The sequence below is a fragment of the Aspergillus multicolor genome (genome assembly GCF_047715735.1).
Source record: "Aspergillus multicolor strain CBS 133.54 unplaced genomic scaffold BDW74scaffold_3, whole genome shotgun sequence".
NCBI lineage: Eukaryota > Fungi > Ascomycota > Eurotiomycetes > Eurotiales > Aspergillaceae > Aspergillus > Aspergillus multicolor.
Window position 1 is genome coordinate 1,443,254 of NW_027395954.1, and position 24,794 is coordinate 1,468,047.

Below are 24,794 nucleotides of genomic sequence, written 5' to 3' on the forward strand. Positions count from 1 at the left end.
GTGTCTGATGCCACAATAGTCTCATTACAACAGACGCTCAAGGGTCATTTAGAAGAGGTATCCTCGGTAGCATTCTCTCCTGATAGCATGCTGCTAGCGTCCGGCTCGCGTGATAAAACAGTTAGGCTATGGGATACTACAACAGGTGCCTTGCAGAAGACATTTGAAAGTCATACAGATTTTGTTACCTCAGTGGCGTTCTCACCTAATGGTCACATCATAGCATCTAGCTCGCACGACAACACCATAAAGCTGTGGGATACCACTACGGGCTCCTTGCAGCAGACTCTTAGTGGTCATACAGATTCTATCTATTCGGTGGCCTTTTCTTCCAGCGGTCGACTCCTGGCATCCGGCTCAGGCGATAACTCGATAAAAGTTTGGGATCTTACGACAGGCTCCCTAAATCGGAACCTCGAAGACCATACGCCTTGGGCCTGGCAATCCGAAAATTTCGGCGAGAGCCGAATCTACTCGAGCCTCGAGGAGCAACTATATGACTACTATGCGGAGCACGCAAACACAGTTTTCTCCGTGGTATTCTCGCCCGACGATCAAATTCTAGCATCAGGCTCACTGAATGCCACGGTCAAGCTTTGGGATGTAGCCACTGGATCCTTGCGGGAAAATCTCCAAGGCCACTCAGGGTCAGTTGAGGCTATATCATTCTCCCCAGATGGACAAATCCTGGCATCTGCCTCGACCGATAGAACCGTCAATTTCTGGAAAACTAGTACAGGCTCCTTACAGCACACTATTAGGGGTCATTCAGCTACAGTACAATCATTATGCTTCTCTCCCGACGGACAAGTCTTGGCCTCTGGTTCGGATGATCAGACTATTCGACTCTGGAACACGAATACTGCCGCGAGTATACAGCAACAGACGCTGAAAGACTCCCATGCCAATGAAGTAACTTCCGTAGCATTCTCCACCGACGGGCAACTTGCCGCTTCTTCGTCCCAGGACGGAGAAATTCTGATTTGGGATCCGATGACCAGTTCCCTGCAGCACACTATGAATCACCAAGGGTGGGTGAATGATCTCATTTTTTCTCCGGATGGCCGACTCCTAGCATCGATCTCGAAAAAGGCCATCAAACTATGGGATATAAACACGGGCTCGCTCCAGCATACTATCAACCCCCCCATCGGCATGTCTGCCAACTCGCGCCCTGTGGACTCGATAAATTTCTCGCCCAACGGCCGCCTCTTAGCCAGTTCCTCAAACGAAGGCACTGTATGCATTTGGGATACATTTACAGGCTCGTGTCAGGAGACTCTCATGGCGAAAAATGTCTAGACGTGGCTTGGTCTGTCAAATTCTTCTCTAGTACAAGAGTCCTGGCGTTCTGTGCAAACAGTACAAGTATGCCAAGTGATCAATATACAAACCCCCTCCAGATTACAGCAAGGAAGAAAGGGTTAGTTCTCGAGCTGAAGTTTGACGAGAACGGTTTATACCTGAAGATCCAGCTCGCGTCTACGGAGAAGCAAGCATGGTTTACGAAGGCGAACGATGAACACGAACGTACCTCCTACTCGGCCTTCGAAGAGACTGCGACCATCTCACTGAAGGATCGGTGGATTACCCTTCGTGGCGAGAAGGTATGCTGGGTTCGGGATGAGTATCGGCCAGCAAGCTATTTTTGTGCCAGGGTTAGGAATAATATCCTTGGTCTGGGGCACTCGTCGGGAAGAGTTTGCTTTGTTAGATTCAACGTATAACTAGTGTATGGGTCAGACGGTCTCTGCTGTAGGCCTAGCAGGCGATGCAAGAGCCCTGTGGCCTAGAACAGCAACTAGACTCAGAGATGAGGCATAGGTCTGGCGTGCCCCAACTCCCCATGTTGGTGCAACTCACAAGGCGCTAGACGAGCACCTTACAAGTTCGCGAACACCAGTGAGACACGATTCCTCCTGGATCCGAGCGCCTATTAGCCTTGCGGACGAAAGAGCTGCTCGTTCTCTCCGGACTGGTTGCCGAGTGCAAGTGGTGCAGTGCTGACGGAGTTAGGGCTTAGGTGGGGCTGGTCCGCCTGCACCTTACACCGAGGTCTAGTGTCTACGCAACTTGACCTGTCACAGGCCAGAGCTTGTGGAAGTTATCTCATAGGTCTTCTCGGTGCCAATAATCCATTAAGCCCTCTCGATGAGAGATGTTACAGGGACTGGGATTTTGGCACTTGCTCGATGTGTACATGGGTGACCATGCCGCCTTTGGTATCACTGCAACACTGCCAAGTTCCAGCCAATCAACCAACCGATCGCCGAATCGCCGATTAAGGAAGGGAAAAGAAAGAAAAGAAAGAAAAGAGATAAGACAGATGGGGATCTGTCCGGACGGAGCGGGATTCCGTCCTCGTTGGCGGAGTGCTGGAAATTTCATTCCGAGAGACCCGCGATCCGCCGAGTGTTGGAGTGAAGTGCGCCGCGTCTGCCCTATGCACTGTGATAGTGATAACGACTGTGATAATGCCCTAGTGGCATCTAGCTTGTGGACTTCAAGGGCCCTCCGGAGGTTTCGGGATTGGCTCTCAGAACTTGGGACCTGGCAGTGGCGGCAGGGATTCGGGATTTCTCTTCGGAGTTTCGTTCCCTGTCTTATTGTGTCTTGATCTACATAATCGACCTTGGTGATTACTCTATAGCGATACCTAAAATGAGGATGGGTAGTAGGAGCCCACTAAAAATTTGGTGATGATAAGTAGAAATTTCCGTCCTTCTTGGTTCGCGCTGGCTGCTCGGTACCTAGCTACTGCGCCTGGTGACGGACATATCAAGGTTTTTAAACCAGAGCTAACTGAAATAGATCGCTTTATCAAAGAGAGAGTAGATTATACGCGGATGTTTCAGGCATCCAACGGCACCGGGTTGCCCGCCCCAAAGATACCCTCTGGATCCCACTCCCTTTTCAACGCGCTCAGACGCGGCAGATTGTCTCCCCACCACACCTCCGGACCCTCGTCGCCATGGCCGTAGTTTACGTACGTCTGAGGCTGCTCAAACCCACTCGCATCATACAGCCTATCCCTAGCTGGACCCGCAAATTCCTCAATGTCATCATCATAGCTCGCATTTGGCGCAATATGCGAAATCAGCACCTGAAACTTGATATCGCGCCATGGATACACGGCACGTTCACTCTCTGGGACCGCCCGCGCCGCAGCAGAGCTCCACCGCTGCACGACAAAAGACCCGCGGTACCAGATATTATCGGCGCCAAAGTCAGCCATGGCCGCAAAGCCATCCGACAAGGCGGAGGCGTTGGTTGCGTTGAAGCCCACGCCGTAGGGGAGAAGGTGCCCCCCACGGGCGCACGAGGCATTGCCGCGTCCAAAACTGGCTGCTGATGAAAGTTCCGGCCAAGGGACGATGATGGTTTGGTTTCTAGTTGGGTTGAGGTCGAGGAAGGTGTCGATGTAGGGCTGGGCGTCTGAGAGGGGACCGAAGAATTGAATGGAGGCGGCTATCGAAGCCTTCACCACATATACCGTTAGCTACCGGCAAGATGCTCAGCGAGAGCTAGGGACATACTGATCCATTCGCAATACTCCCTGCAATTGCCAGCGACATCTGCGGCGGCAGCCCATCTCCGCTATCCTCATCATCCCACTGCCTCATAGTTCGATAAAAAGCGAGTAATTCGCCTCGACCGAGTATGTAAAGTCCGCGTTGACGACCTGCCCGCTATTCGTGGCGTTGTGGACCCGGTACGTCGCCTGCGTGATGATTCCGAAGTTTGCAGCGGCCCCGCGGATCGCCCAGAAAAGGTCGCTGTTTTCCGCATCTGAGACGGTCAGCAGGTCGCCGGATGCTGTTACAAGATGCACCGATAGCAGGCATCGATGATCAGTCCGTGGAGGCCTTGGAAAGGGCCGACACCCGCACCAATGGTAGCGCCGACGACGTTGACGCAGGGCGCGTTTCCGGTTTCTGCCAGTCTATTCTGTCAGGGCTTCTCTTGCGTGAAATATGGAAAGAAGGCAGGAAATGGAAGACACACGCAGTTCCTTTCCGGCATCGTAGAGGGGCTGGTAGATTTGCGAGATGACCGTTGCGCCACCGACCGTGAACGTGTTTGCCTCCGTGTCCAAGTCCGTGGTGTTGAAGTTGCCCAAATCGATATCGATGACATTCTGCACGCTCTAGTAGCCAGTTCCTGCTGCGTGACCACCGCCGGTGGCGAGGAAGAGGAGAGAGTTGTTGTTAAGGCGGACCTACAACCACAGACAGGGCAGGCTAGATCGAATGCGCAAGGCACCGTATAGCTGGTACTGTAGCGATACGTACAATAGTCTGTGCATCTTTCTCTGTAGCAGGCTTGATGGCGGCGATGAAGGATGGGCTGTTGTAGGTCGACCAGCGCTGGGTGATCTGGGCGGTGTACTCGGGGTCATCGGGGAGGAAGATGCGGGCACCTGAGGAAAGAGAGTCCCTGAAGATCTCATTGATATCGATGTCACTGTCACTGTCAGGGGGATCTGGTGCAGTTTGAGGGGCAGGAGCAGCCCAGGCAAGACCCAGAGTCAGAGTCAGGGTCAGAGACAGGACAAGGGCACGGAGAGCAGCCATGGCCGTGGTCAATAAGAACAAATAGGTAAGCTACCGCAGGTCTACTCTGCGCTTATTTATATTGCTAACGCCAGAATTTCCTCTCCCCACGTCAGCGCATGGGCGATCGCCTGCTGCAGCCGGTGCAACATCGATCGGACTTTCTCAGCGGAGTTGGAACCGAATAGCAGGAGCACCTGTCGTTATGTTTATATTATAGGCCAGCTGCCACCAGACCGGTGCCGCATCCAATTTGCAAGTCCGTGTCCATGTCCAACAGAAACATGCCCTGGATCCAGACTTCTACCAGCGACATCCTTAGCCACGAACTCGGCGGCCCCGAGAAGGTCTACCGGTTTCACTCGACGCTATTTGCCCAGTGAGGCCATGAGCACTGGGGCCTCTACGCCCTCAGTACCCTTACTCAGCCCATCTAGAGCATCAAACTGGGGGCGGCGTGGAAAGCGCTGCGCTGCGCTTCGAGGTCCCTGCGTTGGCCCCCACTCCCTCCGGCCTCGACCAGGTCCTCTACCAGATCCCCACCCCCGACAATGTCAACGCCTGGGCAGCACAGGCCTTCTTTGTCGAGCGGACCAAGCAGCTCGACGAGATACTAACCAACTATCCCCTTCGCGGTCCGCCCACCCTGATCTACCTGGAAAAGTCCGCGCAAGTCCTCTTGCTCATCTCGCACTGGCGCGTCGATGCGCTGGGGTGCTGTACGTTGTTGAACCGACTCCTCGAGATACTCGACCAGGTCCCGGATGTCGAATCCCACGTCGACTCCTTGCACTAGAAGCCAGACCTGCAGAAGATCCCAAAATGCCTCGAAGACGCCGCAGGCTGCCCGACGCACCCTACGCCTGACATCGAAGCGACCGCGCAAACCATCACCAGCAACTTTCAGCAGAAAGCCATGCGCACCATGGGAGTCCTATACCAAGGAACTTCAGCTACTCCGCCGGGTAGTCCTGGGCGGCAGGGAGCAGTTTGGGATGAAGCGTCCTCGGCGGCACTCATCAACGCCTGCCGTACCCGCAGCATTACTGTCACGGTGGCTGTCTACGCTACCCTCGCAGCAACGTTGTTCGCCCTGAGCAACAACAAGGACAGCGAAGAGTTCGCAACGCTCATGTCCGTGCATACGCGCCCATACATCTCGACCTCAGCCTCGCAGGGTTCAAATTCCGCTGCGCAGGCCATGCGCCCCTACGTCTCAACCATCACGCCTACCGTCTCCCGTTCTGCATCCTTTGCACTCAGCACTCGAGCCCTAACGCACTACTTCAAGAATTGGCCCAGCGAGTCTTTCTCGCTCGCTCTCCGCGAGATCTACCGCCGCGCCTCCCGTGCCCTGCTCAATCTGCCTCCCCGTCCGCCGGGTGCAACCGCGCCTCCACCACCCAGCGGCACAACCCTAAGCAGCCTGGGCGTGGTTAACAAGTACCTCTCCACGCCGGTGGTTAGAAAATTCGAGTTCGGGGTCAGCATGCTGACGCGCCAGATGCTGCTTTATGCATATTCCTTTCGCGGGCAGTTCTATCTCTGGATCGACTATAACAGTGCTTACTACAGCGCTGAGACGGTGAAAAACGCGCTGGGAAGGATTGAGGGAGTGCTAAGGGCGGAGCTGGACATTGGGGCGGAATGAACTGATATTTCCTGTTGGTGCAGTAAGCCTGTGAGTTAGGTACTTGCAGGTTATGATTGGTGGCTTGCGGTTGATTGACTCGGTTGGCACCGGCTGTGATAAGCCTCATACTGGGGGTCCATGTCTTACCATGCGTGGTCCAACTACATTGTACCCGCCAATGAGAGAACTAGCTTTAGTCTGCTGTTGCCTAGCCTAGCATAGCCCGAACACATTACCATTGATAAACTTGCAAGCACCCAAGCATGCCTCTAAATGGAAAAGAATAGAATAAGGACGGCCCGCAGAGAACGACTCCGCTGATGTAGTACAGCTTCTGGAACGGAGAAATTCGGCGCTTATCCGCAGTCCCAAGGCTGATTATGGAGCGGGCACAGTGCATCTATTGGCACAGCCTCAGTGGGGGATTGCGCTCGGTCCTCAAGGCTAGTTGGCTCTCTCGTCTAGTTGCCAGCACCTAAGCAAGGCTCAAGCAAGCAAGCGAACCACGCTATACTCTTCCTAAGAACCGATTCAACACCAGGGCGCCCTACCTATAAATATCCACCACCGATCCACTCGATCTTTTCGACAGATTCCATATTCCTTCGTCGTCACGAGTTCAAATCAACAAGCAGCCGGCAAGACAAGAGCATGGCCACATCAATTCCATCCAGATGCACCGTCCTGGTCATTGGCGGCGGCCCTGGCGGCTCCTACACGGCCTCCGTCCTGGCACGCGAAGGCATCGATACAGTCTTGCTAGAAGCCGAGTCCTTCCCGCGCTACCATATCGGCGAAAGCATGCTGCCGTCATTCCGACACTATCTGCGATTTATTGAGGCGGATAGTTTGTTTAATGAGCATGGCTTTACCAAGAAGGTACACCTACCTGTCCTGGCTTTGACGCATGTACCGGGATTAGCTAGACAGCTGACATACACGTTGGCGTAGGTCGGCGCTGCGTTCAAAATGACGCCAGAGAAAGGGGAGGGATGTACGTCGTTTCAGTACTTGTCTCCCCTTATTCGTTGTGATGTATCTTGCATTGACGGGTGATATGCTCTTTTAGGGTCCGACTTTCTCGCCTTCGCTGGACCAACAGGGTACACCTGGAACGTGGTCCGATCTGAAGCGGATGAGATGCTCTTTCGACATGCCGAAAAAAGCGGTGCGAGGACCTTCGACGGGGTCAAGGTGACTGGGATTCAGTTCGACTGTAGTCTAAGTCGTAGCCCTGCCCCCAGCACTTCCTCTGCCTCTAGCACCACCACCAACGATGCACAGATTGGCCGCCCTGTATCCGCATCGTATCTTCGAAGAGACGAAGAATTTGCAGGAACAATCAGCTTTGACTACGTCGTAGACGCAACCGGGCGTGCAGGCCTGTTGGCGACAAAGTATCTCAAAAACCGACAATTTAACAAGACACTGAAGAACGTCGCCAGTTGGGCTTATTACCGCAACACAGGCAAATACGGCAGAAACACCATCAGGGAGAACTCGCCTATTTTTGAGGCTCTGCGTGGTCAGTAGTCCCCGGCTCTTCCCTTCTCACTGGAAAGGATAGTAGTTATCAGTGAAAGGTGCTAACATCAAAGCAGACGAGAGCGGCTGGGCCTGGCTCATTCCCTTGCACAACGGGACGACATCGGTGGGTGTCGTGCGAAACCAAACCATCGCAACCGAGAAGAAGAGCACGGCTGCAAGTCTTGAAGCATATTTCGAGGACGCGCTGATTCTCGCACCGATGCTGTCTGACATTCTCCACCAGAACAGTACCTCTGAAAGAGTGACCCCGATCAAATCTGCCTCAGACTACTCCTACCACAGCACCTGTTATTCTTTTACGTACGCGCGGATTGTCGGCGATGCCGGCTGCTTCATTGACCCGTTCTTCTCGTCCGGTGTGCACCTCGCGCTGACTGGCGGCCTCGCTGCGGCGACCACGATTGCAGCAAGTATCAGAGGCGACGTATCCGAAGAAACAGCGGCCAAATGGCACACTTCCAAAGTCAGCCAAGCGTACTCATGGTTCCTGTTTGCCGTACTAGCCGCGTACAGACAGATGCGGAACCAGGGGGTCGATGTGCTGAATGGGCTCAGCGAAGGGAACTTTGATCGCGCATTTAACTTGTTCGGACCGGGTACGTATCACCACCTATGTCTAGCATTCTGGCGTTGGGTAAATATCTGGCACATTTGGCTAATATATGGCCAGTTATCCAAGGGACAGTCGAAACACCGGGTGGCATTACGAAGATCGAGTTCTCTAAGACACTTGACTTTTTCTTGGAGGCATTTCGTGAACAGTTTGAGAGCAACGAGGACGTTGTTGTTGATGATGAGCCTTTGGGCTGGGGGGAGCCAACAAAGAAGCCTCGAAGAATGAGCAAGCTCGTGGAGGACGAGAGCAACACAGAGGTCTTAAATGCCCTGCGCAAAAGACACGGGGATAATTTCCTCAGTGCTGGCGGATTCACCACTGAAGTGGTCGAGGGGAGAGTGCCGCGATTGGAGAGAGGAAGATTGACTCTGGTGTTGGCCGAGGAGAAGAAGTGAGGACGGCCTAAGGAGGAAGGTGGGCAGCTTAGTTATCTCTAGCTCTTGTCTTCTCCGCTCCTCCATCTCATATCATCTCATTTCTGCATCTAGGGTCATCATGATCTCATTCATCATCTATCTCGCTATATTCATTTCTATATTTCTATAGCCGTAGTACCTGGCGGGAGATACACCTGTGCTAGGCTGTTCACATCCGTCAGCCGCTGCAGCACATCCAGCACCCGCGCTTGAAACGAGTCCTTCAACGCCGGATAAGAGAAGCTGAATTCGGCGCAGAGGGCCAGCGGGATCGGCATAAATGGATGGGCCTATCAGTCAGTAGTGGCACACAGCGTGGAGACAAAACGAACATACCTGAAACCGGTTCAGTGCCACCAGGGTCTCGGTCATGGTGAGAATCTCCTCCGCCGCAGCCCTCGAGTGCTCCCGGTACTCGTTGAGGAGCTCTGTGTCCGGCGCCAGGGGCAACGACTCGACAATATTCGACAGGAATAGGACGTTAGTGTTGGCGATGAGAATAACGAATATTAGCATGGGATCCATCGCTTCCGACAGTGACGAGTATTGCAGCGACAGCAGCTTGATCCGAGTGCGCAGAATCGCGTCGAGCCAGCGGTGGCGATTCCAAAACTCAGGTGTCACATTACCATAAATCTGCTCTACTGCAGTCCGATGCTTATGCGAGAGACTGCGACCCCAAATGGTCGCGACAATGACGCACTCGGTGAAGGGCGACGCAAACGCATAGCTGGACTGACCGATCACTTCGGACAAGAAGCTCATTATCACGGGCTCTCCACTTTGGAATTGGGCTTCTGGACATGGGAGGCGGGAGCAATTCTACCTCGAGTTAGAACGAAAAGCGCAACAAGAAAAGGACGGATACTTCTTGCTCGTTCAGTGTCAACGGCAGTCCGTTCTTTACACTGATAAATCGATCCATGGTGTACGCCGCCCAGAACGTCCTCCGTCTTGTCTCAACCTCAATAAAGTCACTGTGCGATAATGACGAATTGGGACTGTCGATTTCGAACAGTCTCATCAACTGGATGAACCGAAAAGCCCGCCCCGCGCTGAGCAGCCCCCGCTGATGGTGGCCACAAATAAAGTCGTGCGTCGCCAGCAGTATCCAGGCCTGCACATGCTCAATCTCAAATGTTTGCGAGCTGTCGCCGTTTTCTAACTGCGCCAACATCCGCCGCGTGTCGCGCTGCAAAACGTCGCGCAGGTACTGGAATTGGCTCGACAACGAGGCAGCCAGAGTCCACATGGCGTTTTGCAGGCAACTTCGCGCAAGTCCCTTGTCCGGTAGTCTGGCCCATGAAGTGTATCGCCAGCGATGCATCATGGGGGCAAACGGGTGTGCTCGATCAAAGTAGAGTTGGTCGCTATGAGAATTAGATCAAGCAAGCTCTATCAGGGGCCGCACTTACAGATCTCCTTGCACGATATCCGTCAGTTGTATGTTGCTAGGGATATTATCCAAGTGTTCGAGGCTTGATGCCAGTGTGGCGTTGACGTCGAGGGGAGCTAATAGCATCTCGGACGTGGTGATGTCGACCGGGCTGGTGAAAAGCGCATACTTTTGATCCTGAGCCGTCTCAAGCTCACCTTCACTACTGGAAGTGCTGTTGCTGTTGTTGTTGCTACTAATCTGCAGATTACTCAGATTCGCGTCTGCCCCCGCCCGAGCCTTAACAAGACATTTTTCCTGCTCCTCCAATCGGGATTCTAGTACAGCTGCCACGGTCTCAGCGGCTTCGTGTCATCACAGCATGCATAACTCACCAATCTGCTGCCGCAGCATTCTCAAATGTCCCTTCTTTGGCCCCCGCGGCGGACGAGTCGTCCGGATTGAACAGGGGATTCCAGCTTCGGCGCAGTTACCACATTGGGGCTGCAGTCTATCGCATCGCAGTTTTCTCTTCCGGCAGTCGTCGCAGGCCGAGCCTGGTTGTTGACGTGAACTGTGCTTTGTTGACTCTTCAGTGGCCATGGTTGCAGTAAAACTCAGCGTTGATTGCTCAGCGGTGATGCTAAGCGTTGGGTTTAAAATGAACTGAGGGACTTGGTCATCTATCCTACCCAGCCAGCCATTTCCCCCAACCTCCGGCTCCTCGCTCAGCTGTCTTTCTTTTTTTCAATCTTTCCTTTTTCCATTTGCTCCCGTATTATTTCATCTCGGTCGTCCTATTTGCACTAAGTCTTGATATCCAGTCAATGCCCCGTACCAGCACATTGAGACGTACGCTCACAGCTAGGCTTGCTCCAATAGGGATGAAAAGGGCGATCCCACTCGCGTTCTGTGTATCCGGAGCGCTCGGAAGTATGCCTGTCAATCATTGCGCCGCCACTGACAGGGATGTCTGGTGAAGCCAATCGGTCTTGCACCAAGACATCAAGTCGCACCTTTCCCTTGAACAGTCGATCTCAATGCATGATAGTTCGCGTACTGGCGTTTTATGGCTTACTGGCTTGCATGCTTCAGGGTCCAAGCGATCACATAAAGCTTGGACTGCACCGGTGCCTGGCCCGAATATTCGGTCTATTCTGTGCGACGCTGGCTGCACTCTAGGCTAGCCTTGTCCCCACACCCCGCTCAGCATGTCAAGGCTGGAAGAAGAAAGTATATCTTCCAATATTCCAGCGCTGACAGCTGACGGAACAGTCTCCCAGCCAGGGGTTGCGAGTTAAGTCTGCACGGGTTCCGGATTAATGGATGTTTCAACGGACTTTCTGAGCGGAATAACTACTTAGCTTGAGCTTCAGCATGATGGTTGTTGCAATGATTCGACAAAAGACTTATAGCCTGCCTGGCCAAATCACAATGCAACATTGTAACCACTCAGCTCACTATGTCCAAACCATCAGCGGCTGTCTTCTGCCCTCAGAACCGGCCTCCCCGGGCCGAGTATTTGCAACAGCTTCGCCGGTACATGCACGGCAGCCCAGCCTTCGCACCATTCGTTCAAGCAATCTTGGACCTTCCCAAAACATGGACTCTTTATGCAGATATCAACCCGGCTGTGGGTCAAATGTAGCAGGGGCTCATCTACCTCAATTACAATACCGACTGGACCAACCATGGCAACGCCACGCCGCTTACCACGCTCATGTCGGGCATCATAGCACTGCCTCTCCTTACCATTATTCAGGTTACGCAATACTTCCAGTATCTTGACGTCCGTAAAATCAGCCATGCAGACTTGCTGCTGAACTCAGGACTAGCGGCGCGCAGGGATTCTGCGGTGGGCTGCAGCCGGTTATGGCCATCGCTGCCTCGCAGGACGAGGCCGAGGTCTTGGAAAATGCGGCAAAGGTACTGAGAATTGCACTCTGTGTTGGGGCTTGTGGGGAGTTGGGCGATGACCCTGATGACCTTCGACCTACCACACTCGTCATCCGGCCCAAGTTTGAAGGGCAGGCGAATGAGATTGTGGCTCGCTATCCGGGTGTAAGTCCTATTCTAACCTGGATGATTTGCCCAGCTGACTGGATAGACATATATATCGGCGGTGGCAGATCCGCTGTCTATCAGCACCGTCGGCCCTGCCCACACGCTAGCAGAGCTAGAAAAGTACGCTAAAGGGGAGGGCGTTTCCGTTACTGAGCTACACCTGCGTGGCAAAGTGCACAACCCGGAGAACCGGGATCTCTCAAAAGAACTATGTGATCTTTGCCACGCCATTCCGGAGCTCTGTCTTCCAGACTCGTCCGCCCTCCAGGCGCCGGTACGGTCAAATAAGACGGGACAATTCATTGCCGATGGAGTCTCACTCACGAAAGAGGTGTTGGAAACGGCTCTTGTTTCGTGCTGCGAATGGTACAGCGTCATGGAAGGCCTTGCGGATGACCTGCACAAGACAGGTGAGTCGTCACATACAGTCGGTTTGTTCGACACGGGGCGAAAGAACTGCCTGCCCCCGATGGCATTTGAGCAGCGGCAGCTCGAGGTCAACAAGGTTGATGTCGTGATCTTTGTCGAATCGATCAACGACGGTCCACGTTTAGAGTCCTTCCCCGATGACGCTATTGCCATCGTTGGAGCTGCCTGTCGTTTCCCAGGGGCAAGGTCGCTCGACGACCTGTGGGAGCTTCACAACACTAGCAGCTCGCGAGTGGCACCGCTACCCTTGGAGCGACTGGACCCGGCGTCGGTCCCTCGATTATTTGATAGCAAGAGCAAGAGCATACCTGGTACGGCAACTTCATCGACGATGTTCAAGCCTTTAACAATGCCTTCTTTGGTATCTCACCCCGTGAGTCCAGCTACATGGACCCTCAGCAACGACTACTTCTCGAAGCCGCCTATGAGGCCCTCAACTCGAGCGGCTACCTTCGCTCACACAATCGCGACGACTTCGACAACGTTCGTTGCTTCTTAGGCTCTACCTATGTTGAATATCTTGAAAACACGATCAGCTGCAGCCCTGCCGCCTACGCAGCCCCCCGCACCATTTGCGCCTTCCAGAGCGGTCGCATCAGCTACCACTTTGGCTGGAGCGGCCAGTCTGAAGTCGTCGACACGGCGTGCTCTTCTTCTCTTGTGGCCATTCACCGTGCCTGTCGCGCTATCCAAGCAGGCGAGTGTCCGATGGCTCTTGCTGGAGGTGCCAACATCATCACTGGCATCCACAACTTTATTCATCTCGGCAAAGCCGGCTTCCTCAGTCCGAGTGGCCAATGCAAGCCATTTGATGCCACGGCTGAAGGGTACTGTCGCGCTGATGGCTTGGGGCTTATGGTTCTCAAATCGCTGCGCCAGGCTATCAATGACGGCGACCATGTGCTAGGTGTTATTTCAGCAGTGGCTACCAACCATGGAGGTCTATCGCGGTCTATCACAGTACCGTACTCGAGAGCTCAAACATCTTTGTTCCGCAGAGTTTTGGATCAGTCGCAGCTCAGCGCTAGCGAGGTTTCTTATGCTGAAACTCATGATACAGGTACTCAGGTTGGTGATCCGATCGAGATGAGCAGTGTCCGCGAAGTCCTGGGAGGTTCTCAGCGACACGATCCCCTACACATCGGCTCTGTCAAAGCGAACGTCGGGCATAGTGGAACTGCGGCAGGAGTTGCCAGTTTGCTCAAGGTATTTGCCATGATTCAAAACGCACAGATTCCTCCGCTCGCAGGGTTCCAGTCTCTCAACCCCAAGATCCCCGCTATTGAGCCCGACAACATACGCATACCTACAATGACTGTCCCGTGGAATAAGGCACTACGGGCTGGGCTGGTCAACAGCTATGGTGCTGCAGGGAGCAACTCGGCTCTCATCTGCTGCGAGCCGCCTAGGGCTCAGCAAGCGACTGGAGCTGGGGCTTATCCCGTTTTCATGAGCGCATCCACATCAGGCCACCTCAACCTTTATGCGGCGAAACTACTAGAATATATCAAGAAGACACGGGGACTAAGTCTGGCCAACTTAGCCTTTACGCTACGCGAGCTTCGACAGCATCATTCAACGTGCTGGATCGGGGTCGCACATGACCTTGCCACGCTTGCCTCTCAATTAGAGACGAACCTCGACCAAGTCATGACATGCCCTCATTTCCTAAGCCCGTCGTGCTCCTCTTCTCCGGTCAGAGTAAACAGAACGTTCAGCTCGATAGAGCCTGGTACGACCGCTTTCCCCGTTTCCGGCACTACCTGGACAAGTGCAACGAGATTGTTACTAGCTAGGGTCACCCTCCCATTCTCCTAGCGGTATTCGATACTGCGCCTCTATCGAACGTCGTTGTCCTTCAGTGCGGCATCTTTGCGGTGCAGTATGCCAGTGCCTGATGCTGGATTGATGTCGGGGTGCCTGTTCAAGCCACGATTGGTCATAGCTTCGGCGAACTAACGGCACTCGCCGTTTCGGATATCTTGTCACTCCACGATGCTATTAAGCTGATCTCTGCTCGTGCCTCGCTGATGAAGACGAAGTGGGGTGATGAGCGTGGAACCATGCTGGTCGTCCATACTTCCCATGACATAGTCGAGCAGTTCATTACACGAGCATCCCAGCGCGGCGCAAAACTTGAGATAGCTTGCTTCAACAGCCCTCAAAGCCAGGTGCTTGTACGCTCGTTGGCTGGTATCGAGACTGTCGAAAAGATGCTGCAGGCTGAGGGCCAGATCAAGCACCAGCGCGTGAACGTCAGCCATGGATTCCACTCCGTCTTCATAGAGCCCATCCTTGAAGATTTGGGCCAGGCAGCGAGTGAACTCACCTTCAATTCTCCTTCTATACCGATCGAATCCTGCACTCAAGACCCTCTTGAGACTGTGACATCCGAACGCATTGCTCACCATACCCGGACTGCGGTATACTTCGCGGCCGCGGTTGCAAGACTCGAGGAACGTTTGGGTCAATGTATCTGGTTGGAAGCTGGGTCGGAGTCGCCCATCATCCCCATGACCAGAAAGGCAGTCAAAGATGCTGCCGGGCATATCTTGCTATCCATGAAGGCCAATAGCCAAGATGATACTATCGCCACGACAACTGCAGCTCTATGGAGAGAAGGCGTCTCTGCGACCTTTTGGTCTTTCTTAACACCAAAAGACGCGAATGTTCGCCCTATCTGGCTGCCTTCATACCAGTTCCAGCGCACCATACACTGGCTTGATCATCTTACAACCACCGCAGATGGCGCTAGCGGACATTTTAGCCCTAAGTTGCCTCCAACCCCGACTCAATTGGTAACCCCTCGCAGGAAAGCGTCCGATTCTTGGGACCCGATGGAGTTTACCATTCACACACGTACGCGGCGGTTTACGGATATTGTTTCCGCACACGCCGTCCGTGGTCAGCCGCTCTGCCCAGCCTCTATGTACATGGAAGCCGCGGTCATGGCCGTGCCTTGCCCAGCCGACTATCTCTGTTAAGACGCTTAAATTCTAGGTCCTTGCATTCCAGGGCGCTCTTGGGATCAAACACTCCCGAGATTTCTTTTTGAGTCTCAACGGCGCGGGAGAGTACCTTTCCTGGAAGTACTCGGTCAGTAGTGGCGCAGGCAACCAAAAGAACCCAAAATTCACAACGCATGCCACTGGTCGACTCACCGTCGCCTCTCAGCCGGAGTTCTTTGACCTGTATGCGCGCGTCATATCTGATCGCATGCAGTCGCTGCTATTAGATCCACGTGCTGAGAAACTACGAACTAGCCGAGCCTATGCGCTCTTTCCTCGCGTTGTTGAATATTCCGATCTTCTGAGGGACATTGCGGAGGTTACCCTTCTTGATAACCATGCTGTGGCACATATCAAGCGCCCTAGCACCACCATCAGTGGCATGGAGAGCACCGTATCTAACATCTGCGATGCCGTCCAACTCGACACCTTCATCCAGGTGGTGGGCTTGCTCATCAACAGCAACGGGATGTGCCCAATTGACGGCAGTGAGGCCTTCATTGCAACGCACATCGACAGCATCGTTATGCACAACTGCAACTTTTCCCGTCCAGGCGTCGATGAGTGGACAGTCTACGCCATGGCTTCCCCGCGTGGCGATGCCCAGGTCGCAGGAGACATGTTTGTCTTTGCGAAAGACGAGCTGGTCATGACCGCCTCTGGGGTGCAATTCACGCGGTACCCTATGGCCAAGCTGGAGCGACTGCTACAGGCGACGAATGTCTCTGGTTCGAAACCAGCGAGACACGTCGGTTTCCATCCAACAGGCATCGAGAAACATCAACCAGTTCTAGCAGTCGACCTCGACGAGCAAACGCTGGTTGCGAGCGCCGCTCACCGGTCGTCGAAATCTTCGCCCGAGCTCAGCATCCATCAAGCCGACGCCGTCACTATCCTCAACCAGCTCAAGTCCCACGTTTTCAAGCAAAAGCAAGGCTGGAAAGAGACCCTCCTCTCTCTCGCGTCCATTTGCGAGGACCTCATTCCTCCCGAAGCTGACCCCATCCACCTAGATCCCCTCATCGCAAATAAACCCGACACCTTAAATCCATCCAAGGCAAAATCTGACCCCGAGGCCGAAGCAGGTCAGATGCGCGCCCGGCAGCGTCTGTTGGAACTCATCTCAGGAAACTCCGGTGGCGGCATGAGTTTGGGCGGCATGGGCGTCGGCAACGAAAGCATGCTGCAAGATCTGGGTATTGACTCGCTATTGATTATCGAGTTGCAGGGGGCATTGGGGGAGGCGTTTGGGGTGGAATTTGGGGATGAGCGTGTGCAGTTGCAGAGTACCGTTTGGGAGATTCTGGGGGCCGTGGCTGTTGCTGTTTGCTGATTTTTCCCTGTCTCCCGTAGGTATTGACCGTCTGTTCTGAGTGATATGGGTAGGTCATATAGATCTATAGATAATTTCAACATTATCTTACTTGCCTTCTCGAAGCATGTTCGCAATTTTGGTGACGGACAAGTAGAGCTCCGGAAGCTGGATTGGCACTAAAGCGGCAGGACCTACCCTAGGTAGTTTGCCTTGGTCTTCTGTCCGGAGTTACTGTTTAGAAGCCATGTATATATAACAAGCACGCATGAACTAGACTGTGCTGAACTACGCACAATGCCCTTTACCCAATATACTCCGCAAACCGATTCCAAGCCTCATCCTTCCTCAAAACCTCAAACTCATCCTGCACCAAGCCAAAGAAAACATCAATCCCGCCATCCTCCGTAGGAAGGAACACCCCTACGCCCGGAAACGGCGTCGTGGACGGACGCCTTACAAAAAGAGGCTTGCCCAGCGTCCTTCCGAAATCCGGAAACAGCGATGCGCTCCGAGCCACGATGGACGATGTCGCAAAGTCAACCGTGGGATTGAAGTCCCCGCCATATGTTATAGTCGACTTGTCCGGCTCGTTCGCGATGAGTGTTGCGAAGGAGCGGATGTGGTATGTGTCGTTGTTGGACTCGTTTACGCGGGTGCGAAGGCGGCAGGCGACGCTTGATAGTGGGGAGTCTGTGATACCTGCAATGGATATCTCGGTGCCGATGTTGTGGATAACGTCGCCCATGTAGTTTGGTGAGATGCCGAGGATTCTGCGGCCGTCGGCGCTTCTGGCGCAGCAGGAGATTGTCGAGGGTGTCATTGAGTCTGGGTGTAGCTGTTGACGCACGGCGAGGAGGCGCTGCCAGCAGAGGGCGCAGAGGGCGTCGTCTGTCGTGATATACGGCACGGCTGGGTCGAAGCCCTCCTTCTGGCTTGCTAGCGCCTTGAGCTGTTTCAGCTTGTCGGCCGTAAAGTGGAAGATGTGCGTGGCTGCCGGTGTGGCTGTCTTTGGGACGAGAGCGTCGTTTGCTGTAATTGGTTTTTGACGGTACCGGCTGTGGTCGAGCATGGGCTCGTCTTGCCAAGTAAGGGGAAGAGCGTGCGTCTGTCGGCATTGACGTCTTTCAAGAGGTCAACAGGGATCTCCTCTCCGCGCATAACCATGGCTATCATCTGGACGAGTCCGAAGTGACCGCCTGCATCGGCCATGTGGTGGTGGATGGAGAAGTTGACCACGCCGCCCTTGACGAAGTTCACTTGCACGAGGATGGTGTGCGCTGGATTCTTGTCTGAGTCGTGGAACGGCTGCGGGAAGCCTGGGACGGGTGTGAAGAGATCCGAATCGATCATGGACAGCGGGGCCTTGCAGGCGACGAATGCGCTGAAGGATGGTACTTGGTCTTGGAGGTCTTTGACCACAATTGGAGGGTTTGGTGCTGGCCAGGCAATGACGCGGGCGAGACCTGAGTTTCCTGATCTCTTGCCGATATTGACAACACGGGCGCCCATCCACGGGACTTTCTGGCGGACTTTAGTGATGGCTGCTGAGAAGGCCTCGATGACTTCCTAGCGGGGGAGGGGTCTAGCAGGGGGAAGAAGTAGAGGATGTGCGAGTAGACCTGGAGCATGGGCAACTGGTCCAGGATGTCCTGGTAGCGGTTCAGGTCAGCGTATTCCATGTTGTCCATGATCATTGTATCTTCATCCACCAAGACTTATTGGAGCAAATGCTGTCTAATCCAGCTTTATCAATTGTTAGACTGGCTGTATCCATGTTTGCTGTCTCGGACTTTCTAGCGGAGTTTCCACCCGGGCAGGTTTCCCATAAACACAACGCAAAGCAAACAATGTATAAATGGCCTATAGAATTTCTCGGAATGGCTTTGCAGGGGTGTTGTTCGAGTGATGCAGGCATGGTTCGATTAGCAATGTCGAGGCCACGTCGGGACCTTGACAGGGGATGGACCTAAGGAAAGAAGTGGTTCAGTGCCAGTAGATCAGCTAGAAGAGAAAAAACCCTTCATGTAGTTCCATGAACGTTTTATTACCCAGGAACATAACTGACCCATGCGGTACAGATCTCACTATCCAGCTTCTCTGACTGTTGTTAGACAATATTCCACCACGCGACTCAATACATTGCCCCAAAAGCCCTCGCTACTCGCCTGCTGGAGAAAACAATCTCAATCCTAAACAAGATCCCAATTCCAATCCTCAAACTCATCGCGATCAAGGTCAAGTTCAGGAACAGCCGGCGACGAAAGACGAGCTCCCCTGGGCCGAGATCGCTGACGGAGACAACAAGACCAGCATGTGCCCTGCAGGGTTCAATTCAAAGTCAGTGATCCAGTGCGGAGGTGATCTAGGTAAGTGGGAAAGCGTACCAGCTGATAGGGGTCCTACAGCATCATCCCGATTAGCCCATTGAATCCTTGTTCCGGCGCTCTATCGCGAACTTACCATGTTCCCCGGACAGGCTGGCCTCTGCGGATGGCAGGAGCGAAGACAAGAGCCAGGGGCGTCTTCGCTACTCTGCATCTGGTCCTGGTCCCTAGCGGCGATGACGCTCGACGAGACAAGCGCAATGGGAAGGGCAATGCCCGCTATGACGGAGGCGAGAAGCATTTTGATAGAGAATTGGGCTTGTTGATATTCAGTTCTGCTATACCGATGATAGATGAGAATGGGAGAGGGAAGAAAGGGAAAGAAAAATGGAGTGTCATGTACAGCTGGCATGTCACTAGCATCGTGATCTAGGCCAATAAGCTTAAGCGAGGATGCATAGACAGCAAGGGTTATCAAGCCACCATCGACCTGCAGATCTTATTTTAATAGAGAAAAACACACCGAAATCAATTCAATTCATAACGAGCTTAAATCCATAAACGCTTGCTGATATCAAACACATAAACAACCCGTGGCTGCGACTGGCGCAAGGCACGAAATCAACAGATCCTCGCCAGAAACCATATAAAGTGGGGGTCTCACAATAGAAAGCCAAGATTAAACCATAGAAGGTACAGCATTATTCAAAGCACACGGGCCAAAAGCATAGTACAAGAAGACAACAGGCTTCCAACGAGTGCGCAACCTCTCGCGGTTTGGAGCTCAGACCGGTCTTTGGAAGCAGCGTGATGGTAAGGACAGGCCCAGAGGTGTGGTCTGGGATCCAGAATTGGAACATAGAAAATTAGGTTGCCAGGTGCACCTGGCCTATCGTCGGGCGGCGGCGGCAGCAGAGCCATTAGCCATATGATATATTGACCGTGTCGGGTCGTCGAGTCATCAAGTCAGATGGTCTCATTATAATGTTCAACGAGCGGCCGCGGTGAAGCAGTAACGAGAGTGGTAACTTTTAGTAAGCCTCCATGTCATCGGTCCAGCCGTTATCACTTCCGGCCACTCGTACCATGTGCCTGCCAATCGGCTCCTCGGGGCTCACGCTGCGGATCCCCTTGGCCTTCTTCCCAGCCAGCGATATCGACGGCTGCTGGTCCTCCGGCGCCACGCGTTTCCCATGCGCTGCCCGCAGTCGGGCGTAGTAGGCGTCACTCTCCCCCTCGGACTCCGACCCGTCATCAAACGTCTCCCAGTTTTCAGACCCCGTTGTTATCGTATCCGCAGTAGACGAGGTGCTGGACACCTGCCTAGGCGCAGGAGGTGGAGGGGCATGTTGCAGATATGGGTTCGGTCGCGGAAATCCTCCTTGCAGGGACGACTTGAGTGATATAGACGAGGCAGAGGAGTGTGACGATTGAGAGAAGCCCGTCGAACGTTGAGAGAAGATGGAAGAGCTCATGAAGGAACGCTGGCGGTCATCGTATACATCCTCAGGGCTGACTGGCCGTACAAATGAATTGGACATGGCGCTGGCGCAACGAGGAGGCTCAAACAGGTAGCTTCCGCGCTCTTCCTTGTCAGTGACCGTCAGTGCTCTCATCCTCGGCGGTGGCGCGCGAGACGAAGGAAGTTTGCCATTCACGGTGCTGAAAGAGTAAGTGCCCGGACCACGGCGGTCAGAATTACTTCCATGGGGCATATTGCTCAGTGGAACCCGTGCCGGGATCTTTGACGGTGACTTTGCCCCGGATCTAGACGCGCCTATCGTGTTGTACTTGGTCGGTTGACCTCCAGCAGTAGGGGTCTTTGTCGTAGATCGAGGTGGAGGTGGACCCCTCATGGAGCTTCCGGGGCGGTTCATGGCGCTAGCAGGGCGAGCTGGTGGAGCACTGCGTTTCGTGGTGCTTGACGGGCCAGGTGTCTTAGAACGGGCCGGAGGCTTTGCGACCTTGACGAGTTCGTCGAGATATCTTTCTCCGTGAACAAGGAACGGCCGTCCGTACTCGTCCTCGAAGTTCTCCAACTCCTTCCTAAGTTCAACCTCAACCTTAGGCAACTCCTTGGCGATCCTCTTCCTCATTTTCTCCTCTCTAAGCAGCTTGCCGGGATCACGTCGCTCCCCCTTGTTGCCGCGTGCCATCAATCGGGACGCATCCTGGCTCGAGGCAGCCAAGGCTTCCCGCTCTGCAAGGAGACTGCGATGCCTGTCGATCAGGTTCAGGATCGGTTCACGCTGTTCCTTCAAAGCCTCGAGGCGCGCAATTTCAGCCTCGTGGGCTTCCAACAGCGCGTCACTGTAGACATCAGAGAAAGCAGGTGTGAAGTCCAGCATGTCCTCTTCTGAGAAGTATAGCCCATCCCAGAGTTCCTGCAGACGGCAGCGTGCATCCTCCACGAAAAGGTGTAGGTTCTGCCTCTTCAGCTCGTTGAGACGAGAAAGTTCCTCTTCAAATTCGTTGATTGTGCGAAGTCCACAGCCACGGTTGGCGGCAAGGAAAGCTTTTCTGTCGCATTCCTCAACGCCAAACCGTTCCCAGAGGCCTTCCACAGCATGCTTGAGGTCTTTCAGTTTGCGTTCCCGTCCTCTCTTTTCGTCCAGCAATTTCTCCCTCCGCGCGAGCAGGTTTGTCAAGTCCGATTCGTGAAGTCCAAGTTGTTCGGGTGATTCCCGATAGTGTTGAACAATACTAGAGTCCGTCTGTGCCTGTGGTGTTCCGAGCTCGGCCCAGAGCTTGATGATCTCTTCACATGTTGTCGTCACAAGCTCAAGACGGCGGTGATATTCTTCGTACACTCTGGTGAATTCCTCGTCCAAAGCAGTAACGTATGTCGGTGAGAGATCGAAGCTCGGAGCGACGGACGATCCAGGGGCCGTGGGAGGTAGTTCGATTGTAATGAAGGAGGGTTCGAGATGGGACGAATATGACTCGAGGGCTTCGACAAGTTCTAAATGTTGTTAGCATATGAGAAACCGGCACGTACAGCGACACCATACTCTTGACTTGCTCAAATCGCTGCCGATGCAACTTGCTGACCGCGTTATGCTGTTCTCGGAGAAAGGTGACGCAGCGGTTCAACGGATAAGTAACCTGAAGAGCATCGGCGTCGAGGCTGTACTGGCCATTGGCTTTCTCGTCGACCAAGGATTCCTCCATCTGCTGGATCGCATTGATGAGCTTGTGCGCTTCTTCGGTCATCTCATTTTTCTCGCTATAATGTGGTCGGTTAGAGCTTCCTCAGTGTGGTTTCCCGGGGAAGCACTTACTCGTCAACCAGCTTCAAGTGGTTGTTGAGTGTTTCCGATAGCGCACTAAAGAGCTATTATAGACAGTCAACCTCTGGACGTCCAACTGATGAAGTCTTTGGGTTATACCTCTGCTTCTCTCGACTCGCGCTCGTGGCTGGGAACTCCGATCTCATCGAAGATCCCATGGAGCTGGCTGACAATGTTGTTGACCTGAGTTGTCAAGTAGCTTGTATCGACGGCCATAGCAACTTAGACCCCCAGGCGAGGGGGAGGAAAGACAGCGGACAAGATAAAGACTTTCAAGATATCAATAATCTCCGAAATGAGATCCGCTGACAGTCATGTACGGACGCGGCGGCAATGCGCCTGGGAGGAGAGCGACAAGGAGAATGCCACGCGAAGCCACAAATCGACGATGAAAACAATTTCCAAAGATGAGGACCCGCACAGGTTATATGCACCCAGCAACGCGACAGCAAGGAAGTGGAGGCAGGAGGCTGGGGGCGACAAATCCAGGACGGAATCTTGTTTCTCGGAGGAGCTCGATGGCCTTGAGATCTCCTGTTGATCCGATCGCGGTCTCCGCAGCAACCGCTGACTCAGCTCTGCCCCGCCTCCTTCTGCCGGGCTTACCCCACCGCCTTGCTGCTTCTCCGCAGAGCTCCAGCTCCGTATCTATCACGACGAGTATTAACTGAATCATATCGCCTTGACTCTTTTCCAGCATCTCATCAAAAACTCAACCTAATATTTCACCGACCTCAATTGTGCTGCTATACTGACACCGACGCCGCTTCACGCTCACTGGAGAGTGCATCCACCACCTCACATTCATCATGCAAGCTGCTCAGCTATCCTGGGGTTAGTTACGAGATCTTGTCCCTAGCAATCTCGCGACAAGTCTAACCGCCAGCAGAGCTCGAAAATGCCATCACCCTAATTGATCCTCAGCGCGATGCCCTCTACAAATATGACGAAGCCACACACAGATCTCTCAGCGACGCCCGCCCATGGGCCAAGGACCCGCACTACTTCAAATCAATCCGCATCTCCGCCGTCGCCCTCCTCAAAATGGTCATGCACGCCCGCTCCGGCGGGTCTCTCGAAGTCATGGGTCTGATGCAAGGCTACATCCTCCCGAACACATTCGTCGTAACAGACGCCTTCCGCCTCCCAGTCGAGGGCACAGAGACCCGAGTCAACGCGCAGGACGAAGCAAACGAGTACATGGTCTCATATCTGCAATCGTGTCGCGAAGCAGGGAGGATGGAGAATGCTGTCGGGTGGTATCACAGTCACCCAGGCTATGGGTGCTGGCTCTCGGGTATCGATGTCTCAACGCAGGATATGCAGCAGATGAGCGGGCCGTTCGTTGCTGTTGTCATCGACCCCGAGCGTACAATCTCCGCGGGAAAGGTCGATATCGGTGCATTTAGGACTTATCCTAAAGACTATACACCGTCCAAAGAAGCGCAGGACGACGACGAGTATCAGACCGTTCCACTGTACAAGGCCGAGGAGTTTGGAGCACACGCGTCACACTATTACTCGCTTGAAGTGTCCCTCTTCAAAAGCGCACTTGATACAGAGATCCTCTCCCTCCTTTGGAACAAATACTGGGTCGCAACCCTCAGCCAAAGCCCCCTCTTCACTACGCGCGACTACGGAAGCAAACAGATGCTCGACCTCGGCCAGAAAACTCGCCAGGTAGCTCGCGGCATCGAAGCAAATCAGTCCCGCGGCGGTGCCCCAACGCAAGTCAAAGATCAACAGCTCGATCGGGTCGTAAAGGATGGCCAGCGGATCGTATCAGAGGAAGTCAAGGGTTTGATAGCCGCCGAAGTGAAGATGCAGCTGTTTCAGGGTATAGGAGAAAACCCGACGGCAGGGTCTGCTTAGTTCGCCTATAGGTTAAAGATATGATAAAAGATCTAATCATGCATGAAATGATATCACGATGCGATGATCTCTCTCCCTCTTCAAGCCGCTTTCCCTTCCAATGTACCCACCGTGTCCGTAGATGATACAAATGACCACCTGAAATCTCTTCTAGGTAAACACGTCGGGAGATATGGTCTTCTTTCTGTCCAATAACACAGCGTGCCTGTAGCAAACACTACTGGGAGACAGTGGGACTACAGGGCCAATCGAACTCAGCAGTGAGTCCGTTGATAACGCTACGATCAGACTACATTTTCTTAAGCAAACATCTCTACTTCTACGCAGCATAGAGTTCTTATGGGAAAAGAA

General features: G+C 53.7%; 11 protein-coding genes across 11 annotated transcripts; 6 read left to right on the forward strand and 5 right to left on the reverse strand.

Annotated features, from left to right (window-relative positions):
- Window positions 1-87: 87 nt before the first annotated feature.
- Window positions 88-1,302, forward strand: BDW74DRAFT_174459 (WD40 repeat domain-containing protein; the record flags this gene model as incomplete). Its single annotated transcript, XM_073728040.1, has 1 exon — window positions 88-1,302. One exon carries the CDS (start codon window positions 88-90, stop codon window positions 1,300-1,302), a length of 1,215 nt encoding a protein of 404 aa, XP_073587982.1.
- Window positions 1,303-2,721: 1,419 nt separating this feature from the next.
- Window positions 2,722-4,574, reverse strand: BDW74DRAFT_187496 (uncharacterized protein; the record flags this gene model as incomplete). The annotated part of the gene is made up of 5 exons (XM_073731498.1): window positions 2,722-3,478; window positions 3,537-3,614; window positions 3,656-3,816; window positions 4,006-4,138; window positions 4,293-4,574. 5 exons carry the CDS (start codon window positions 4,572-4,574, stop codon window positions 2,852-2,854), a joined length of 1,281 nt encoding a protein of 426 aa, XP_073587983.1. The 3' UTR covers window positions 2,722-2,851.
- Window positions 4,575-4,837: 263 nt separating this feature from the next.
- On the forward strand, window positions 4,838-6,204 carry BDW74DRAFT_174463 (uncharacterized protein; the record flags this gene model as incomplete). The annotated part of the gene is made up of 3 exons (XM_073728041.1): window positions 4,838-4,900; window positions 4,969-5,272; window positions 5,357-6,204. 3 exons carry the CDS (start codon window positions 4,838-4,840, stop codon window positions 6,202-6,204), a joined length of 1,215 nt encoding a protein of 404 aa, XP_073587984.1.
- Window positions 6,205-6,744: 540 nt separating this feature from the next.
- Window positions 6,745-8,865, forward strand: BDW74DRAFT_146269 (uncharacterized protein). The gene is made up of 5 exons (XM_073723314.1): window positions 6,745-7,065; window positions 7,138-7,180; window positions 7,256-7,711; window positions 7,788-8,330; window positions 8,405-8,865. Exons 1-5 carry the CDS (start codon window positions 6,838-6,840, stop codon window positions 8,743-8,745), a joined length of 1,611 nt encoding a protein of 536 aa, XP_073587985.1. The 5' UTR covers window positions 6,745-6,837; the 3' UTR covers window positions 8,746-8,865.
- Window positions 8,866-8,882: 17 nt separating this feature from the next.
- BDW74DRAFT_174465 (transcription factor domain-containing protein) lies at window positions 8,883-10,744 on the reverse strand (the record flags this gene model as incomplete). The annotated part of the gene is made up of 5 exons (XM_073728042.1): window positions 8,883-9,056; window positions 9,103-9,588; window positions 9,635-10,136; window positions 10,182-10,488; window positions 10,537-10,744. 5 exons carry the CDS (start codon window positions 10,742-10,744, stop codon window positions 8,883-8,885), a joined length of 1,677 nt encoding a protein of 558 aa, XP_073587986.1.
- A 649-nt stretch (window positions 10,745-11,393) lies between these two features.
- BDW74DRAFT_187501 (uncharacterized protein) lies at window positions 11,394-16,975 on the forward strand (the record flags this gene model as incomplete). The annotated part of the gene is made up of 9 exons (XM_073731499.1): window positions 11,394-11,785; window positions 11,971-12,202; window positions 12,249-12,905; window positions 12,938-14,214; window positions 14,265-14,383; window positions 14,453-14,524; window positions 14,564-15,588; window positions 15,635-16,306; window positions 16,337-16,975. Exons 1-9 carry the CDS (start codon window positions 11,604-11,606, stop codon window positions 16,973-16,975), a joined length of 4,875 nt encoding a protein of 1,624 aa, XP_073587987.1. The 5' UTR covers window positions 11,394-11,603.
- Window positions 16,976-17,258: 283 nt separating this feature from the next.
- BDW74DRAFT_174467 (uncharacterized protein) lies at window positions 17,259-18,645 on the reverse strand (the record flags this gene model as incomplete). Its single annotated transcript, XM_073728043.1, has 3 exons — window positions 17,259-17,947; window positions 18,010-18,523; window positions 18,577-18,645. 3 exons carry the CDS (start codon window positions 18,643-18,645, stop codon window positions 17,259-17,261), a joined length of 1,272 nt encoding a protein of 423 aa, XP_073587988.1.
- Window positions 18,646-18,673: 28 nt separating this feature from the next.
- On the forward strand, window positions 18,674-18,970 carry BDW74DRAFT_146274 (uncharacterized protein). The gene has a single exon (XM_073723315.1). It carries the CDS (start codon window positions 18,685-18,687, stop codon window positions 18,925-18,927), a length of 243 nt encoding a protein of 80 aa, XP_073587989.1. The 5' UTR covers window positions 18,674-18,684; the 3' UTR covers window positions 18,928-18,970.
- Window positions 18,971-18,984: 14 nt separating this feature from the next.
- On the reverse strand, window positions 18,985-19,602 carry BDW74DRAFT_146275 (uncharacterized protein). Its single transcript, XM_073723316.1, has 3 exons — window positions 19,418-19,602; window positions 19,342-19,356; window positions 18,985-19,275 (listed from the first exon to the last, which is right to left on the reverse strand). Exons 1-3 carry the CDS (start codon window positions 19,580-19,582, stop codon window positions 19,147-19,149), a joined length of 309 nt encoding a protein of 102 aa, XP_073587990.1. The 5' UTR covers window positions 19,583-19,602; the 3' UTR covers window positions 18,985-19,146.
- Window positions 19,603-20,226: 624 nt separating this feature from the next.
- On the reverse strand, window positions 20,227-22,882 carry BDW74DRAFT_79272 (putative microtubule associated protein (Ase1)). The gene is made up of 4 exons (XM_073733744.1): window positions 22,671-22,882; window positions 22,563-22,615; window positions 22,293-22,507; window positions 20,227-22,243 (listed from the first exon to the last, which is right to left on the reverse strand). Exons 1-4 carry the CDS (start codon window positions 22,785-22,787, stop codon window positions 20,313-20,315), a joined length of 2,316 nt encoding a protein of 771 aa, XP_073587991.1. The 5' UTR covers window positions 22,788-22,882; the 3' UTR covers window positions 20,227-20,312.
- Window positions 22,883-23,252: 370 nt separating this feature from the next.
- On the forward strand, window positions 23,253-24,500 carry BDW74DRAFT_146277 (Mov34/MPN/PAD-1 family protein). The gene is made up of 2 exons (XM_073723317.1): window positions 23,253-23,405; window positions 23,461-24,500. The coding sequence occupies exons 1-2, from the start codon at window positions 23,381-23,383 to the stop codon at window positions 24,441-24,443; spliced, it is 1,008 nt and encodes a 335-aa protein (XP_073587992.1). The 5' UTR covers window positions 23,253-23,380; the 3' UTR covers window positions 24,444-24,500.
- Window positions 24,501-24,794: the final 294 nt, after the last annotated feature.

Bases quoted from the DNA above. Each gene is read 5' to 3' on its own strand.
- BDW74DRAFT_146269 (XM_073723314.1), top strand. From the start codon at position 6,838: ATGGCCACATCAATTCCATCCAGATGCACCGTCCTGGTCATTGGCGGC. The intron at 7,181-7,255 runs GTACGTCGTTTC...ATGCTCTTTTAG, and splicing joins GCCAGAGAAAGGGGAGGGAT to GGTCCGACTTTCTCGCCTTC. The intron at 8,331-8,404 runs GTACGTATCACC...ATATATGGCCAG, and splicing joins ATTTAACTTGTTCGGACCGG to TTATCCAAGGGACAGTCGAA.
- BDW74DRAFT_146277 (XM_073723317.1), top strand. From the start codon at position 23,381: ATGCAAGCTGCTCAGCTATCCTGGG. The intron at 23,406-23,460 runs GTTAGTTACGAG...AACCGCCAGCAG, and splicing joins AGCTGCTCAGCTATCCTGGG to AGCTCGAAAATGCCATCACC.
- BDW74DRAFT_146274 (XM_073723315.1), top strand. From the start codon at position 18,685: ATGCTGTCTAATCCAGCTTTATCAATTGTTAGACTGGCTGTATCCATG.
- BDW74DRAFT_79272 (XM_073733744.1), bottom strand. From the start codon at position 22,787: ATGGCCGTCGATACAAGCTACTTGACAACTCAGGTCAACAACATTGTC. The intron at 22,508-22,562 runs GTAAGTGCTTCC...ACCACATTATAG, and splicing joins CACTTGAAGCTGGTTGACGA to CGAGAAAAATGAGATGACCG. The intron at 22,244-22,292 runs GTATGGTGTCGC...AACAACATTTAG, and splicing joins GCGATTTGAGCAAGTCAAGA to AACTTGTCGAAGCCCTCGAG.
- BDW74DRAFT_146275 (XM_073723316.1), bottom strand. From the start codon at position 19,582: ATGCTTCTCGCCTCCGTCATAGCGGGCATTGCCCTTCCCATTGCGCTT.